The sequence below is a fragment of the Pipistrellus hanaki genome (genome assembly GCF_964339955.1).
Source record: "Pipistrellus hanaki genome assembly, chromosome: 13".
Lineage (NCBI taxonomy): Eukaryota > Metazoa > Chordata > Mammalia > Chiroptera > Vespertilionidae > Pipistrellus > Pipistrellus hanaki.
The window spans coordinates 47,028,430-47,047,009 of NC_140515.1; the positions used below are offsets into that span (position 1 = coordinate 47,028,430).

The 18,580-nt window shown below is 35.7% G+C and overlaps 1 protein-coding gene across 12 annotated transcripts in view; it reads left to right on the forward strand.

Annotated features, from left to right (window-relative positions):
• Positions 1-18,580, forward strand: part of RBMS3 (RNA binding motif single stranded interacting protein 3) — a gene marked incomplete at its 3' end in the record, with an annotated part of 624,952 nt that overhangs the window by 183,270 nt on the left and 423,102 nt on the right. For all 12 annotated transcript variants that reach the window (XM_084902493.1, XM_084902500.1, XM_084902503.1 and 9 more), the window contains exon 3: positions 10,998-11,056. In XM_084902493.1, coding sequence (XP_084758619.1) covers positions 10,998-11,056 — 59 coding nt within the window. The remainder of the gene's footprint in view (positions 1-10,997; positions 11,057-18,580) is intronic.

The window sequence follows — 18,580 nt, forward strand, 5'->3', positions numbered from 1 at the left end:
AATCAAAATGGTAGGCAAAGGAACTTGTGAGTAGAGGGGCAGAAGGAAAGAAAATCAATTCTTGGCTGATGGGATTGTATTTATAATAGCAGGGAACACCCTAGAAACTCACAATAATCAACTTTTGGCTGTATTTGGGGCCTCAAATTGGGGAATGATGAGAAGGGAGACTAGAAAGAGAAACTGAGCTTACTATCTTCCCTGACTCACACAGCATAAATGAATTCTATAAGGCATTGTGGAGGGCCAAATGGATTTTTTTTTCTGAAATGATTCCACAACCCAGTTGAGTAGAATAATACATATAATGATAATAAAGAGTTAATTTTGGTGTGTATAATGTCTGTAATGAACTCTTAAGGCACAATAAGCACATAAAATAAGGCAAAAAATTAATCAAGCAAGAATGCATTTGTCAGTAAGTGATTCACTTTCATAAGTTTCATTTCTTATTTACACCACAGTTAAGAATAGCTGGTTTTAACTTTTCAGGAGGAATATTACCACAGCACCACATGTTTATTGTGTTTCTTCTAGATGTACATACTCTTTACTCCATAAATGTATATAAAGCATTGAATCTTCCCTTAAATATTATATACTAGAGGCCCGGTGCATGAAATTCCTTCCCCTGGCTGCCAGCACCAGCTTTCTTCTGGCACCTGGGACCTGGGCTTCCCTTGCAGCCCAGGCTTTGTCCTGAAATCATCTGGAAGGATGTTCAGAAGGACGTCCAGTCTAATTAGCAAATTACCTTTTTATTATTATGGATGGCGCCTGATCTGGGCTTAAACATGAGATTCATACTGTTTCAAGAAAGCACGAAAACAAGGCGTTGGGTTGTGATAATATAGACATTATGTTACACTGAGAGTCTCATAGGGGGTCTTGTAGTGGAAGTTAGAGGCAATATGTTCAAGTTTTCTTAAATAAGAGTTCTCAGATAAAAAATAATCTGTAACAAGGCATTATAATATTCCTGGCATATGTGAAACTGTTGAATTTTTTTTTGGATTTTTCCTTTACTATATGACATTCCCAAATGGCACAGACCAAAAAAAAGTATGCTAGGTGTATTTTTTGTCATGCAAAACAGTTTTCCCACTGGAATGAAAGAAATGCACTTAGGGGTGTGTGTCTGTGTATATCTGTGATAAGAGTGGGAAGGATAAAAGCAAATGAACCAGAAGTCATAAATAATTGAGACGGTATTGTAAGAATTTTGCAATCTATTTACCTTCTTAGGTGTTTCAACATCATTTATAATATCAGCCTACATTTTCTGACCTTTTGGTAATTGAAAGATTGAGCATCACCTCACCAACTACAGTTTTGACTGTCTACTATAAGCATAGAATGCATCATTTCATTGTGTTCTCACTTACCTAGTGTGGCAGTTATATATAATACTTACATAAAAATGTAAAAGTACTATTGATAATACAGAGAACATGTAATCTTCAAATAACCTCAAATAGGTAATTTGACCATACCATTGATTCATGGTAGCATGGATCAATTGGATATCCATTAGACAATGGGCTTTCTGCAATAGTTCCACAGGAGCTGAATCTTCGGGGGTGACACAGAACCATTAAATAATTTAACACAGAGAGATCAATATGTTGACAAAAATGTCTGTGTTCTCATCCATTTGGGTATGTTCTTGTATACTTTTTTGGGATCAAGGAGAAAACAGTTAATAAAAATTAAAATTTGGCTTGATTTTTATCTTTTCTGCTTTTTGTACATGTGAGCTTTTAAAAAATGAAAATTACTTTCATTGGACTACTTCTTGCACTATTACATGGTTTTGTCTGGTTTTCCCTTTGTGAGTTCTAATTAGTTCAAATGAAGCAGTGGCGTTCTTATATTACTTAATTACAGGAATGCATTTTTAAATGTTATGAAGCTCAGAAAGATTCCACCGGCAGCTCATGATGATTATTCTTTTAAAGACAAATCTCCCTGGGAAATAATGCATCGAGTTGTTAGCATTAGGCATTTCCTCATACCAGCAATAAAAACTGTGTATTCATTAAAAAGCTTAGAGTGGCTGCTCTTTTCAGTATTATATGTCAATATTTTGCCTTGAGTGTCTTTATAGATTTAAAATAATGCATTAAACATTTTACAGGGAAGAAGTTAAGACTACTTCTTTTTTTTTTTTTTTAGTTTGGCACTTGGGTGATGTTCTAGCTTACTCCCCTTTTGAATGAAATAAAGTGAATGTGCTGAAGATAGGAAAAGTCATGTATGGCTATCAGGAGACTGTGCACTTTGCCATGTTGGAAAGGGGAGATGTATCTGTGCCTAGATATACTTGGTTCTCATTGCCATCCTGGTTGTCTTATTTGATGAGGGGTGTGATATTCGGCATTCACTCATTTATTCATTTATTTAATAAACATTTATTGGATGAGCCCTGTGTGTAAGGCCAATGGTATAAAATAAATAAAACTTATGCCCTACCCTTGAAGAACTCATCCTCTATATTAGGAAAAGAAAAGATATAATATAGTGTGGATAAAATATTGCATTTGTATCATTAATGCAATTGATGATACAATGCATTCTTCACTAGAGCTATGCTCAATGCCTGTTGGATCATAACCAGCATTGAAATGAGCTGCTTGAGGAAAAGAGAAAATGTCAGTTGAGCTGGGAGGAGGAGGATGAGGGTCGTGACAAAGAAAACCTGGGAGGAAATTAGAATGAAGCCAGGTGACCTATGTCAGGGTTGGGAACTACTACATTAATAGCAACAGCTCCACCACAAAACTTTTTTGAGAGCCATGATTGTGCATCTTAGAACTGTGGGTACAGTGGAAACCAAGAGGGTTCTCTAAATAGCAGAGTTTCACTGCTACTGAAATATAGCCCTCAAAATGATCACATACAGTGTGCATTTGTTTCAGTGTTTTGATAATACTATCGAGGCGATAGATGATATCAGGATTTTCAGAATTTAGGTTTGATGTCTTCCCTTAACAGCAAGTGTAAATTCTGCCACAAAGCTATTTGCCATCATGTGCTCAGTTCACAGATCTACTAGACTGTGCAACAAGCTGAAAAGTCCTACGCTGCTTTAAAGAATCTGTTTTTTGAAAGTGAGTTCTAACAATCAACAATGAATGCCTGCCTGCACTATTTCCAGTGAATGGTGGTCATTTTTTGTGCCTCAAGAATTTTTAAAACATGCAATATTTGACTATTTAGTCAGTGGCACTGACTTCTCTTTTCCCTTTGATTCTCAAATAAAAAAAAAATGAAAACAGCCAACACAACAATAACCATCTGGGGTGAATGAATCAAAATTACACTATTTTTTGTCAGAGTGGCAAAAATACATATTTTTGTTTGCCACAGAATTTTAGCAATTAGTTTATGTGTGCCATGAGATTTAAAAAGGTTGAACATCACTATTCTAGGGGACTAATCATATACAACATCTGCAAGATTTTTTGATGTTTCCATGGCCCCAGTTGCTTCTTATGCTTTAAGGGATAGTGTGATATCAAGAAAAAATGAGGGACTTTTTGCACTAAATGCACCTGAGTTTAAATGTAAGCAATATAACTCAATATCTATGTCAACCTGGGAAAGTAACTTAACATAACTAACTATAAGTTTTATCTTAAAAATAAGAATTACAATATCAACTTAGGTAGTGTTGAGAATTTGGAGTAAAATATCTAATGTGCTCTGTGTAATAAGTGGCACATAGCAAGTATTCAATTAATGGTGTGTGCTGTGTGTGTGTTTGCATATAAATTTAACCCAATCATTAATAGTTGTTTCTGAACTGGAAGAGTTGTCAAGTCCATTAAAAAAAAAAAAACTATTTAAAAATCAACAGATTTTATAGAGGTTTACTATACATCACACCAAGCTCTATGCTGGATATTATGAAGATGATCAGGAAGGAATAAAAATATTATCTGGACTACTGAAAAATCAAGGTCTTACTGAAAAGAGTCTCTTGGGGAACAGACAATGTTATGAAACAGTAAAATAATCCTATATAATAAAAGGCTAATGTGCAAATTGACTGAACAGGAGAATTACCCTTTGCTATGATGCACATTGACCACCGGGGGCAGATGCTCAATGCAGGGACTGCCCGCTGGTGGTCAGTGTGCTTCCACAAGAGGAACACCATTCAGCCACAAGCCGAGCTCATGGCTGGCATGCACAGTAGTGGTGGTGGGAGCTTTTCCTGCCTCTGCGGTAGTTGGACATCCCCCCAAGGGTTTCTAGACTGTGAGAGGGCGTAGGCTGGGCTGAGGGACCACCATCCCAAATGCACGAATTTCATGCACCAGGCCTCTAGTAGTAATAGTAATAATAATAATAATAATAATAATAATAATAGTAAATGTTAGGTGATTTTATGCAGGCTGTGAGCACAATAGCTGTTCCGATTTGGGAGAAATAGCTGGTAGTTATGACAGCAAGAACATGGAGCTTGCCCTTGAAGGACCTTTATTATTTAGAAAGACAAGGGGCAGCTGGAGGACATCAGTGCCACCATCAAAAACTGGCAGTCCTCCGGCTCAGTGGACCTAGAACTGTTTTATTTGGCCTTCACATTAGCATCTCCAAATGCCAGAGAATGAATGAGCGATCTAGTAGGCAAACAAGCACATTTTCTAAAAGGATAATGTTTCATGCATTAAATAAATGTAATACCTTTTTCTAGTTTGGTATCAATATACAAGGCATGTGAATAATGAGTTAGCTGGGAGTTAATTGACTGCAGAGACTATTTTCAGTCTCTGTCTGTATTTTTTGAATTAATATACACAGTGGGTGATTCAGCAAAAGAATTTAAAAATAAATTCTTTATAGAAAGATCCCATCAATTTGATGTCTTCATAATTCATGAAGCATAGACCCATAATAGCTCTATTTTCTCTAACTTTGGAAAAATAAAAGATGCCATTAGTTTAAATTAGGCTTCTATGTGGAATAACCATGTATATCAACAAATATAGTTAGAATCAGATGCTGTATAAGAGAATAAATGCCAGAAAGAATTGATTGTTTCTTTAAAAAGTGTAATATAAAACTTTCATTGATAAGCTAGAGTAAAATTATCTTAAGTTTTTTTTTTTTACATTTCTGCATTACATCATCTGCATATTGTATTGTGTGTTTACCACCCCAAGTCAATCTCCTCCCATCACCATTTATATCCCCTTTACCTTATTTCCCCTCTTCCTACTCCCCTTCCCTCTGGCAATCACCATAGTGTTGTCTGTGTCCATGAGTCTTCCCCCCCCCCCCCGCTTTGCTTAAAGAGTTCATATGTGACACATAAATTTATAAAAGTCAATTATGAAAAATCAAAATATAATAAGTGGCTAGTTATCCTAGATTGGCTACTGTTTTTACAGAGTACACTTGGAATTCAACAAAATGTTGCTTTGGATTTGGTCACTGTATTGATACTCATGTTAGTCACAGAATATGTAGATATGATGTGAAGCTGCATATTTTAACGCTGGAAAGTGGCCTGGAAATTCTGTGTTAGGTGCTTCTGACACTGGCTACAGAAGGCACTACATGCCCAGATGGAAAGACTTATGATATAAAATGAGTTTGCTTCATTGATTTGTTTCCCCCAAGAAGTTGAGACCCCTAGGGAAGCTGACTGTGGCTAATGTTTGATCTCTTCTAGCTGAAGGAAATTGAAACATATAGGAAAGTGGATTGGATTTGTCTGAGAGTTTCTGGAGCCAGGGAAACCTGGGACCAGAGCTCCGATGTCTACTTCCAGGCATCATTCAGTGGCTGGATCACACATTTTCCTCTAATATCAGATTTGCTTCCCACTCATGGGTGGCATCAAGAAAAATTTTTTGAACACTTAAAGTCTTAATCCAAATCCTAGGAATGGTAAGACTAAATAAATACAGTAATTTAATTTTAGAAATACCTTTTTTGCCTCAGAAGTAATTTATTTCCTTCCGAGTGTGAAAAAAAATGTATCTTTAATGAAGTAATTTTTACTCTAGTCGATTAGTATATTTTAACAAAATATTGGGAAGAAAAATTTAACCTAATTCTTCACCAGAATATTATATCAGTGATTTTTGTGTCATTAAAAAATGTCTAAACTTTATTTACCTACCTCAGTTGTTGACTTTGTGGAACATGGAGAAAGCAGCACCAGCGATGCAGAAAGTACCTGTTTGTCGAGAGAGAATACAGACATGGACTGAAATCCATGGCCTGTAAAATACCTCCTTTTGTTGTTTAAAGCACATTCTAGCTTGGTGAAATAATTGTTAATGCAGAATGTTATAACTAAGCAAAGGAATGAAATTTCTATACCTCCAGTCAGAGTAGAGGCTTAGCAATGTACTCTGAGCTGTGTCCCCTTCTTTGGTGATTCTAAACTATGGAAAGGCTTGCCTAGAGTGTAATTTTAAATCAGGAAATCAATTAATATCATAATTTTGCCCAGCTGGCATGGCTCAGTGGTTGACCTATGAACCTATGAACCAAGAGGTCAAGGTTTGATTTAGAGAAGGGCATAGGCCCATCAATGATTCTCATCATAGATGTTTCTCTCTCTCTCTTCCTCTTCAAAATCAATAAACATATATTTAAAAATAGGAATTTATTTTTTGGGTGTGTGTGTGTGTGTGTGTGTGCACGCATGCGCGCGTTCACATGTGCACACACACAAATTTTTTAATTTTTAGTAGTATTGTAACACTTTCTGGGAAATAATTGTGCTTTTATTTAAGAAAAAAAGTTGCTTGCTTAGGTATCTACAACTGCTTTCCACACAAAAGTATTTTATTTTATTTTTGGCTCTAAAAATGTTTAACCACTTTTAATTACACTACATGTAATGGAGAAGACATCTTTGTAATAATGATACAGTAGGAAAACATGCACACCACAGGTTAAAAGTCTCATTGTGAAATGTTATTTGTTATAAGATGTAGTAATTTTTAATTTCCTCTTTAAAAGACAGGACTAAATTTTAATTAATAGAAGGTACTTAAATAAAAAAAAGAAATCAGGAGTAGCTTTAGTAACCAATTAAGAGGATTTCTGTCTTAAGAGTTTGTGTGTTTGATGTGAGATGGTTATAACTGTTCTGTAATATTTTATTCCTAGTTTTCAGTTCTCCCATACTATACTAGTGGTGTTTTGTATGGGAAAAAATGTTTCAGTCTATGTTCCCTTTCTTTCCATTTTAGTTGTCTATGGTAAGATACATATAGTTTTGCAAATGTTTACTTGAGTAACCAAAATCTAGCAAACATTACACTAGCTAATGGATCTGATTATAGATACCTTGAACCATTGGCAACTAAAGAGACTGTTCTAATAGGATATTATTTTACAGGTTATTTTCCTAAGAGAGAAACTCTTGGGATGAAATAAAGCTTAAAAATAGGATGTATATGTTTTAGGGGATGAGAAAGGTGTAGAGATGAGGAATTTTGGAGTGAGTGAGCTTATATGATTATACCATGAGGAAATGGACCTTTCAGTAATCAACCCCAAAAATCTTTGAACCTATAGGCATTTGTGCAATTAAATATGATGAAAATCTAATTAATGAAGTAATTAACATTAAAAATAACAATATAAACTGTAAATGGAAACTATCCCTTTAGCAAATAACTTGACCTGTCAAATATTTTAGGGAAGTTTTGGTAGTCCAAGTCTTATATTTATTTATGTTTTTTCTTTATTGATTAAGGTGTTATTTATGTGTTCTTATCCTTCCATTGTCCTCCCAACCCCCACTCATGTCCTCACCCCCCTATTGTCTGTGTCCATTGGTTAGGCTTATATGCATGCATATAAGTCCTTTGGTTGATCTCTTTCCCTTACCCCCATCCTCCCTCCCCTACCTTCTCTCTGAGGTTTGTAAGTCTAATTCATGCTTCTCTGTCTTTGGATCTGTTTTTGTTCATCAGTTTTTGTTGTTCAGTATATTCCATAAATGAGTGAGATTATGTGATATATATTTTTCTAGAACTGGATTATTTTGCTTAGCATAATGCTCTCTAGTTCCATCCATGCATTGCTTCTTTTTTACTACAATGTAATATTCAATTGTGTAGATGTACCAAAGCTTTTTAATTCACTCATCTGCTGATGGGCACTTAGGCTGTTTCTAAATCTTAGCTATGGTAAATTGTGCTGCTATGAACATAGGGGTGCATATATCCTTTCTGATTGGTGTTTCTAGTTTCTTGGGATATATTCCTAAAAGTGGGATCACTGGGTCAAGTGGGAGTTCCATTTTAGTTTTTTTGAGGAAACTCCATATGCTCTCCATGGTGGCTATACCAGTCAACATTCACACCAGCAGTGCAAGAGAGTCCCTTTTTTTCTGCATCCTCACCAGCACTTGTCATTTGTTGATTCATTGATGATAGCCATTCTGACAGGTGAATGGTACCGCATTGTCGTTTTGATTTGCATCTCTCAGATGATTAGTGACTTTGAGCATGTTTTCACATGTCTCTTGGCCTTCCTTATGTCCTCTTTTGAAAAGTATCTATTTAGGTCCATTGCCCATTTTTTAATTCAATTATTATCTGTGTACATATCTTACCATTCCCCCCCTCCCATAGATACCCTCCCTCTCCAGAGTTTTGTGTCCATTGGTTGCACTTATATGCATGTATACAAGACCTTCGGTTGATCTATTATCTCCCCCAGATCTCCCTACCCTCCCTGCTGTAATTTGACAGTCTGCTTGTTGCTTTACTGTCTCTATATCTATCTTTTAGTTCATCAGTTTATAATGTTCTTTATTATCCATAAATGAGTGAGATCATTGCCCATTTTTTTGATTGGGTTGTTTATATTCATTTTATCAAGTTGTATAAGTTCCCTGAAAATGTTGGAGATTAAACGTTTATTGGTGATAAAATTGGCATATATGTTCTTCTATGCAGTGGGCTTTCTTGTTGTTTTGTTGATAGTTTCTTTTGCTACACAGAAGCTTTTTATTTTATGTAGTCCCATTTGTTTATTTTCTCTTTAGTTTCTATTGCCCTAGGAGCTTATTGGTGAAGATATTGCTTTGGCATATGTCTGAGGTTTTGCCGCCTGTGGATTCCTCTAATATTTTTATGGTTTCTCTGCATATTTCACAGACCTAGAACGAACTCTCAAAAAAAATTCATCTGGAATAAAAAAGACCCCGAATAGCTGTAGCAATCCTGAGATAAAAGAACAAAGTAGGCAGGAACTCAATACCAGATATCAATCTGTATTACAAAGTCACTGTTCTCAAAACTGCCTGGTACTGACACAAGAATGGACATATAGATCAATGGAATAGAATAGAGAACCCAGAAATTGACCCAAACCACTATACTCAATTAATATTTGACGAAGGAGGCAAGAACATACATTGGAGGCAAGACAGTCTTTTCAATAAATGGTGTTTGGAAAATTGGACAAATACATGCAAAAAAAAAATATGAAACTAGACCACCAACTTACACCATACACAAAAATAAACTCAAAATGGATAAAGGACTTAAACAAGTAGTAATGTTTTAAACTGCCATTTGGGATAATAGTTTTACCTCCATTCATATCTTACCCATCTTAGAGAATTTCAAAGACTGGACATTTTATATAGCAGATAATAGGAAGAAAGTCATTGCAAGAAGAACTAATACTTAGTGAGACTTACTCTATGCCAGCCACTATTACCAGTACTTTTGGTAACCGCATTTAATTCTCACAATAACCCTGTGAGGTAAAGACCAGTGTCATCGTGGTATAGATTTAAATAGATGCATATAAATTTAAATAAATAATTAAGTAGATATTTAAAAATAGATTCATATTATCATAAATAATGAAATGATACAAAGAACACATAAGGTTTTACCAACCAAATATATTGGTGCTTAATTGAGATTCAAGCCATGGTAGATTGTTGTTGCAGTATATTATTTTAACTCAACACTATATTGCCTTGGTTTCCCAATAAATAAAGATTGATTGAATTAGAAGATTTGATATTTGTATCTTCTCTATTTTAAAGGCAGCATGATGTAGTAATTAAGCACTGCACTGAATTTGTGTGATGGTTTCTTCGTGTTATTCTGTTGAGTCAGAATCACCCTTCATGGAATCCTGAGAAGAACACGGTTTTAGGAAATCACTTTCTGTACTCCCATCAGTTATACCACATGAAACAGCTCAAAGAGGTTGAATTTTATTCTTCATGTAAGCCATATTTTTAAGACAAAGCCTAAAGTAGGTCATCTGCAAGAGATGATTAAATAATGAATATCTGAAAGGTACTTTGTTGTAAAAGAAGTACCATTGGATAATTTACTTATTTATAACAAGCATTTATTTAACTTCTATTGGCTTTGGTGGCAGGCATTGAGAATACAAAACTCAGTCCTTATCCTTAATTAACTTACAACATAATATGTTTTTAGTAGTAAAATAACCAACTAATAAATAAATTTATTTTTATTTACCCGATGAGCACTGATAGAAAATCTCAACTTATCAATTCAACACTCTCCCAAATCCTGAAAGGTGATCATTACAATTCTCATTTTTAGAGATAAAAACACTGGCCTGGGGAAGCTGTGCTAAACTGCTCTGGGTTGCAACACTAGGTGAGCACCAAAGCTGGATGCAAGCCCTGTTCAGCCTGGCGCTAGGTCTGTGCTTTTCCAAGCATCCATGGAGTGCAATTTACTTTTATTACAATCACAGGCAATCCCCTCTCAGACACCTATGACAGCCCAACAAGTTTATTTTTGAAGGCTCTACCCAGTGATTATGTAGGGAAGCATATCTCCAGTTATAGAGAAGAACTGGTGGAAAGAGATCATCCAGGTGTGAAATGTTCAGAGCTTTTTCCTTGGTTTATTCCTGCTCCTTTGTGTGTACACCCATGGTAATTAGTGTTGTTAAGTGTCTTCATTGGGCTATGATAACTGTTGTTTTTTTCTTCTTCTTTCTCTCTCTTTCAGGTATGGGAAAATTGTATCGACAAAGGCAATTCTTGACAAGAACACAAATCAGTGCAAAGGTATGTGTGAGGGCATCTTTACCTTTTGTTCTGAACTATGCTGTTAAATTGAAGCCCCTCCCAGGTGGAGGTCCACGCACCTGCTGCACAAAGTCATGATGTACAGTACATGGCAAACTTCCTTAACATTGCCGAAGCTTTGAAGAGTTGTATTTCTAGTACCATTGCTCATTAATTTTTTTCATTAACAAACAAAATGAAACTCACAAATTAGAACAAGTACCAAATTGCTTTCAACATAAAACTAAATTATCTTTTAACAACTTTGGGTTGTCTGGTATGAATGGTATCATCAGTGATGCAAATTGATTTCCTATATAAAGATGAGGAACTCTGGGGGAAACTTTCCCATGCAAAACATGTTTTAATTTATCTGTACTTTAAGGCTTTAGCAACATTGGTTGACTAGGATTGAATTCACTGATGGGTCCACTGTGTCTAAGCTTCAGCTATAAGCACCCCATGGGATCTCAGCGTTGGTATCTTATTAAGGATTTTTCTATGTTTTTTGGAGGGGGAAAATATTGTTGAAGTTATTTGACTATGTCTATGGATCATGTTTCTTCATGTCTTGGAATCCAATACTCTTAAGGGTTGCATTATATTATTTATGAAGTCTATATAGTCTCTCTTTCATGACTTAGTTCTTACTGGAAAATTGGAATGCTTCCTGTAACATGTTATTTGTTGTTCCTCTAAACGAGTCACTTTTATGATACTGACATTGACAAGTAGGGTAGAGCCAAGATTATTCTAAATTCTGTCCCTATTTCACATATAAGTATAATGTGCAAAACTTTTAGGAATGAATACTCATACACTGCAGATCACACACTTCATATCTCTTATAAACTTACAAAAGCACTAGGTATTCAGGTACTGCAAGAAAAAAAAAAAAAGACATGGTTCCTGTCACCTAATCACTCAATTTCTAGTTGACAAAAGCAACCATCATGTGGTCATTACACACAAAGGAGAGCCTCTAATTACCTTTTCTGGATTCAGCATTTGGAGGCTGTGGATAGCAGTAGTGATTCTAAATCATGACCTTCATCAAGCAAGTTGCTGAGGTGGGGAGGAAGACATGACATCACTGAGAAGTTCAAGGAACTGTTAGGACAAGACATTGAAACAACCATTTAAACAATTATTGAAATAATCAATGATTGAAGCAGGAGTAATATTGGGAAAAGTGACTGATCCTGAAGGTATTTGTGGAGAAATAGGAAGAATGATACCAGAGGTCTATAGACTATGGTGAAAAAGAAAATTCATTGGTTATAAAATGTTATGCTGGGGGGAGAGGGGACTTTCATTTATAGTTCCAGGGGGAGAAGGGCTATTAAGAAAAACAAACAAAAGCACTTAAGAGAGCTACAAAGGAATAGTGTCCACAGGGTATTAGGTAAAATAGAAATTAAAGCAATTTTCAATGATAGGATATATTCTTTCAGGTAGCAAACACGATGACATGTAGGCCATCCAAATCTGGTTTCTGTGAAACTGGTTCATCCATTCTGCTTAGTATCATGACACATTGGTAGAAAATTTACAAACATCAGTGTGGAGAGAACAATAAAGAAGATATTATTAATACTTGTAATTTCACTGAGAGTGTTGACCCAAGTACTTTATTCAAACATATTATTTTAAATGTGTATATATGCAGACTCTTAGCCCTCTTTTATTTTCTTTTTTTTTTTTTTTTTTTTTTTTTTTTTTTTTTTTTTTTTTTCTTTGCATGGCCTCTCTTCAAATTTTTTTTTTTTTTTTAATTTATTTATTTTTTACATATTTTCTTGATTTTTTTTTATTGCCCCCCTCCCTCCCTCCCACACATCCCCTCCCTCCCCATAGTTTTATGTCCATTGGTTGTACTTATATGCATTTATACAAGTCCTTCGGTTGATCTATTATCTCCCCCTGATATCCCTACCCTCCCCACTGTAATTTGACAGTCTGCCTGTTGCTTTACTTTCTCTATATCTGTCTCTTGGTTCATCAGTTTATAAAGATCTTTATCATCCACCGATGTGTGAGGTCATGTGGTGTTTCTCTTTCGTTGATTGGCTTATTTCACTCAGCATGATGTTCTCCAATTCCATCCAGGTTGCTGCAAATGATGAGAATTCCTTCTTCTTTATGGCAGCATAGTATTCCATTGTGTAGATGTACCATAGTTTTTGGATCCAATCATCTGCTGACGGGCACCTAGGCTGTTTCCAAATTCTGGCTATTGTAGATTGTGCTGCTATGAACATAGGGGTGCATATATCCTTTCTGATTGGTGTTTCTAGTTTCTTGGGATATATTCCTAGAAGTGGGATTACTGGGTCAAATGGGAGTTCCATTTTCAGTTTTTTGAGGAAACTCCACACTGTTCTCCACAGTGGTTGCACCAGTCTGCATTCCCACCAGCAGTGCACGAGGGTTCCTTTTTCTCCGCAACCTCGCCAACACTTGTCGTTTGTTGATTTGCTGATGTTGGCCATTCTGACAGGTGTGAGATGGTACCGCATTGTTGTTTTGATTTGCACCTCTCGGATAATTAGTGACTTTGAGCATGTTTTCATGTGCCTTTTGGCCTTCCTTCTGTCTTCTTTTGAAAATATTCTGTTTAGGTCCATTGCCCATTTTTTAATTGGATCATTCATCTTCCTTTTATTTAGTTGTATAAGCTGTCTGTAAATGTTGGAGATTAAACCTTTATCAGTGGTAATATTTGCAAATATGATCTCCCACACCGTGGGCTTTCTTGTTGTTTTATTGATGGTTTCTTTTGCTGTAAAAAAGCTTTTTATTTTGAAGTAGTCCCATTTGTTTATTTTCTCTTTAGCTTCCATTGCCCTAGGGGCAGTATCAGTGAAGAAGTTATTTTGGCATACGTCTGAGATTTTGCTACCTGTGGATGCTTCTAGTATTTTTATGGTTTCCCGTCTGATGTTTAAGTCCTGTATCCATTTTGAGTTTATCCTTGTGAATGGTGTAAGTTGGTGATCTAGTTTCATTCTTTTGCATGTGTCTGTCCAATTTTCCCAACACCATTTATTGAAGAGACTGTCTTGACTCCATTGTATATTCGTGCCTCCTTTGTCAAATATTAATTGAGCATAGTGATTTGGGTTGATATCTGGGTTCTCAATTCTATTCCATTGATCTATTTGTCTGTTCTTGTGCCAGTACCAGGCTGTTTTGAGAACAGTGGCTTTGTAGTATAGTTTGAAGTCTGGTATTGAGATCCCTCCTACTTTACTCTTCTTTCTCAGAATTGCTGTGGCTATTCGGGGTCTTTTATTGTTCCAAATGAACTTTTGGAGAGTTCTTTCTAGGTCAGTGAAATATGTCGTTGGTATTTTAATGGGGAGTGCATTGAACCTATAGATTGCTTTAGGAAGTATGGACATTTTGATGATGTTGATTCTACCAATCCATGAACATGGTATGTTCTTCCATCTCCTTACATCTTCCTCTATCTCTTTTTTCAGTGTCGTGTAGTTTTCCGCAAATAGGTCCTTTATTTCTTTAGTTAAATTTATTCCTAGGTATCTTAATTTTTTTGGTGCGATGGTGAATGGAATTGCTTTTTTAGCCTCTGTTTCTGTAGTTTCACTGTTGGTGTATAGAAATGCCATGGATTTCTTGGCATTAATTTTATATCCTGCTACGTTGCCAAATTCATTTATTAAGTCAATTAGTTTTTTAATGGAGTCTTTTGGGTTTTTTATGTACAATATCATGTCATCTGCAAATAAGGATAACTTTACTTCTTCTTTTCCAATTTGGATGCCTTTTATTTCCTCCTCTTGTCTAATTGCAATGGCTAGTACTTCCAGAACTATGTCAAACAGGAGTGGCGAGAGTGGGCATCCCTGTCTTGTTCCTGTTCTTAGAGGGAATGGTTTTAGCTTTTGCCCATTGAGTATAATGTTGGCTGTGGGTTTATCATATATAGCTTTTATTATGTTGAGGTATGATCCTTGTACTCCCACCTTTTTAAGAGTTTTTAACAGGAAAGGGTGTTGGATTTTGTCAAATGCTTTTTCTGCGTCAATTGATATGACTATATGATTTTTATCTTTCAATTTGTTTATGTGATGTATCACGTTTATTGATTTGCGGATATTGTACCATCCTTGCATTCCTGGAATAAATCCTACTTGGTCATGGTGTATGATCTTTGTGATGTTCTTCTGGAGTCGATTTGCTAGAATTTTGTTGAGGATTTTGGCATCTATGTTCATGAGGGATATTGGCCTGTAATTCTCTTTCATTGAGTTGTCTTTATCTGGTTTTGGTATTAGGGTGATGTTGGCTTCATAGAAGGAGTTCGGAAGTGTTCCTTCCTCTTGGATTTTTTGGAATAGTCTGAGGAGGATAGGTTTTAGTTCTTCCTTGAATGTTTGGTAAAACTCTCCTGTGAAGCCATCTGGCCCTGGGCTTTTGTTTGCTGGAAGCTTTTTGATGACGGTTTCAATTTCTTCCCACGTCACTGGTCTATTGAGATTTTTAGATTCTTCCTGATTGAGTTTTGGCAGTTTGTATTTTTCTAGGAATATGTCCATTTCCTCCAGGTTGTTTAGTTTGTTGGAATAGAGTTGTTCGTAGTATTTTGTAACAATCTGTTGTATTTCGGTGGGGTCTGTTGTTATTTCACCTCTTTCATTTCTGATTTTGTTTATTTGGGTCCTCTCTCTTTGTTTCTTGGTTAGCCTGGCTAGAGGTCCATCAATCTTGTTTATCCTTTCGAAGAACCAGCTCTTGGTTTTGTTGATCTTATGTATTGTTTCTTTGGTCTCTATGTCATTTATCTGTGCTCTGATTTTTGTTATTTCCTTCCTTCTGCTTACACTGGGCTTTTCTTGTTGCTCTTTTTCTAACTCTTTGAGTTGTAGAGTTAGTTCATCTGTTACCATTTTTTCTAGTTTTTTGCAATAGGCTTGTAAGGATATGAACTTCCCTCTCAAAACTGCTTTTGCTGTGTCCCATAGATTTTGGATTGTTGTGTTTTCATTGTCATTTGTTGCCAGGATGTTTTTAATTTCTTCCTTGATTTCTCTGGTAACCCAGTCCTTGTTTAATAGCATGTTGTTTAGTCTCCATGTATTTGATTTCTTTGGATTATTTTTATTGTAATTAATTTCCAGTTTTATGCCACTATGGTCTGAGAAGATGCTTGATATGATTTCTATCTTCTTGAATTTGAAGAGACTTTGCCTATGTCCCAAAATGTGGTCTATCTTTGAGAATGTCCCATGTGCACTTGAGAAGAATGTATATTCTGTGGCTTTGGGGTGGAATGTTCTAAAGATGTCAATTAATTCCATCTGGTCTAGTGAGTCGTTTAGGATTGATATTTCTTTGCTGATTTTTTGTTTAGATGATTTGTCGAAGGGTGACAGTGGGGTATTAAAATCTCCTACTATGATTGTATTGCTATTAATCTCTCCCTTAATGTCCTCCAGCAGTTTTTTTATGTATTTGGGTGCTCCTGTATTGGGTGCATAAATATTTACCAGGGTTATTTCTTCTTGTTGGATTGTACCCTTTAGTATTATGAAGTGGCCTTCATTATCTCTTGTTATGTCCTTCACTCTGAGATCTAATTTGTCAGATATAAGTATTGCTACCCCAGCTTTTCTTTCCTTTCCATTTGCCTGGAAAACTTTTTTCCATCCCTTCACCCTCAGTCTGTGTGCATCTTTTTTTCTGAGGTGGGTTTCTTGTAGGCAACAGATGTAAGGGTCTTGTTTTCTTATCCAATCTGACACCCTATGTCTTTTGATTGGAGCATTTAATCCATTTACATTTAAGGTTATTATTGATAGGTACTCATTTGATGGCATTTTTATTCTATACCCATGTTCCTTCTTCAATTCCTATTTCTTTATTTTTACAGTAGACCCTTTAGCATTTCTTGCATTGCTGGTTTGGTGGAGATAAATTCCTTCAGTCTTTTTTTGTCTGTGAAGCTCCTGATTTCCCCTTCAATTTTGATTGATAGTCTTGCTGGGTACAGTATTCTTGGATTCAAACCCTTCCTTTGCATGACTTTGTATATTTCATCCCATTCCCTTCTGGCCTGATATGTTTCTGTTGAGAAATCAGTTGCTAGTCTGATGGGGGTTCCTTTGTAAGTAACTTTCTGTCTCTCTCTGGCTGCTTTTAAGATTCTTACTTTGTCGTTGTTGTTTGCCACTTTAATTATAATGTGCCTTGGCGTCTGTCTTCTGGGATTCATTTTGCTTGGGACTCTGTGAGCATCTTGGATTTGTGTGGGTTTTTTCTTCTCTATCTCAGGAAAGTTTTCTGTCATTATTTCTTGAAATACTTTTTCCACGTCTACCTCAGTTTCCTTTCCTTCTGGAACCCCTATTATTCGAATATTATTTTGTTTTGTAATGTCCCAAAGCTCCCGTAGGCTCTCCTCCTGCTTTTTAATCTTTTTTTCTAGAAGCTGCTCTAATTGGGTATTTTTTTCCATCTTGTCTTCTAGCTCACTGATGCGGTCTTCCGCTTCATCTAGTCTACTCTTGATGCTTTCTATTGAGTTCTTCATGGTAGCGATGTCATTTTTCATTTCTTCTTGGTTCTTCCTCAATTCCTGATGGTTCTTCCTCATTTCTTCTTGGTTATTGTCAAATTTCTCTTCCATTCTTTTTAGCCAACCAATAATCATTATTCTGAACTCTTGCTCTGGTAGGCTGCTTGCCTCTGGCTCGTTTACTTCCTTTTCTGGTGATGCCTGCTTTTCTTTCATTTGTGGGGTGTTTCTTTGTCTTCCCATGGTATCTCTTTTCAGGATGTCTGGTTATGTGGTGTTCTTTCTCTTGCGTTAATTTATAGGTGCAAAATACAACACTGCCAGGTACAACACGAGAGGCACTTAACAGGAATGTATTTACAATATTAATAACCTCTAATAAAGGTAACCCCTAGCGATAGGCAAATTAGGGTATAGGAGAGAAGGAAGGAAGGAAGGTAAAAATAAAATAAAGAAAAATTAAAAAAAAAAAAAGTCAAAGAAGAAATAAAGTAATGACAAAATGAAGTTAGAAAACAGGGAGAAAAAGAAGAGAGAGTAAGAGAGAGAGAGAGAAGGAGAGAGAGAGAGAGAGAGAGAGAGAGAGAGAAGAAGAAGCAAACTAAAAAAATGGGAAACAAACTATATATATGTGGAGAAAATTGCCATAGATCAACCACTGAGCCCAGCCAATGCCGGTAACAATACTTGGAGATTAATACAAACTACAATACAATATCCACTATTATTAAGTAAGGTTATGATATACAGAAGTCAAAGAAACAAACAAAAACAGAGGATTTAAAAAAAAATACAAAGCAACAATAACAACACTGGAATAAGCATAACAATTTCACTGAAAAGCACAAATATTCACAATAATCAACCTTCACTCAAACAATGAGAAAAGGATAGAAAGTAGAACCGTTTTTTTTGTGTTTTTTTTTTTTTTTTTTTTTTTAACTAGTTAATATAGTGCAGAGAGTGATATTTATACACTTGTA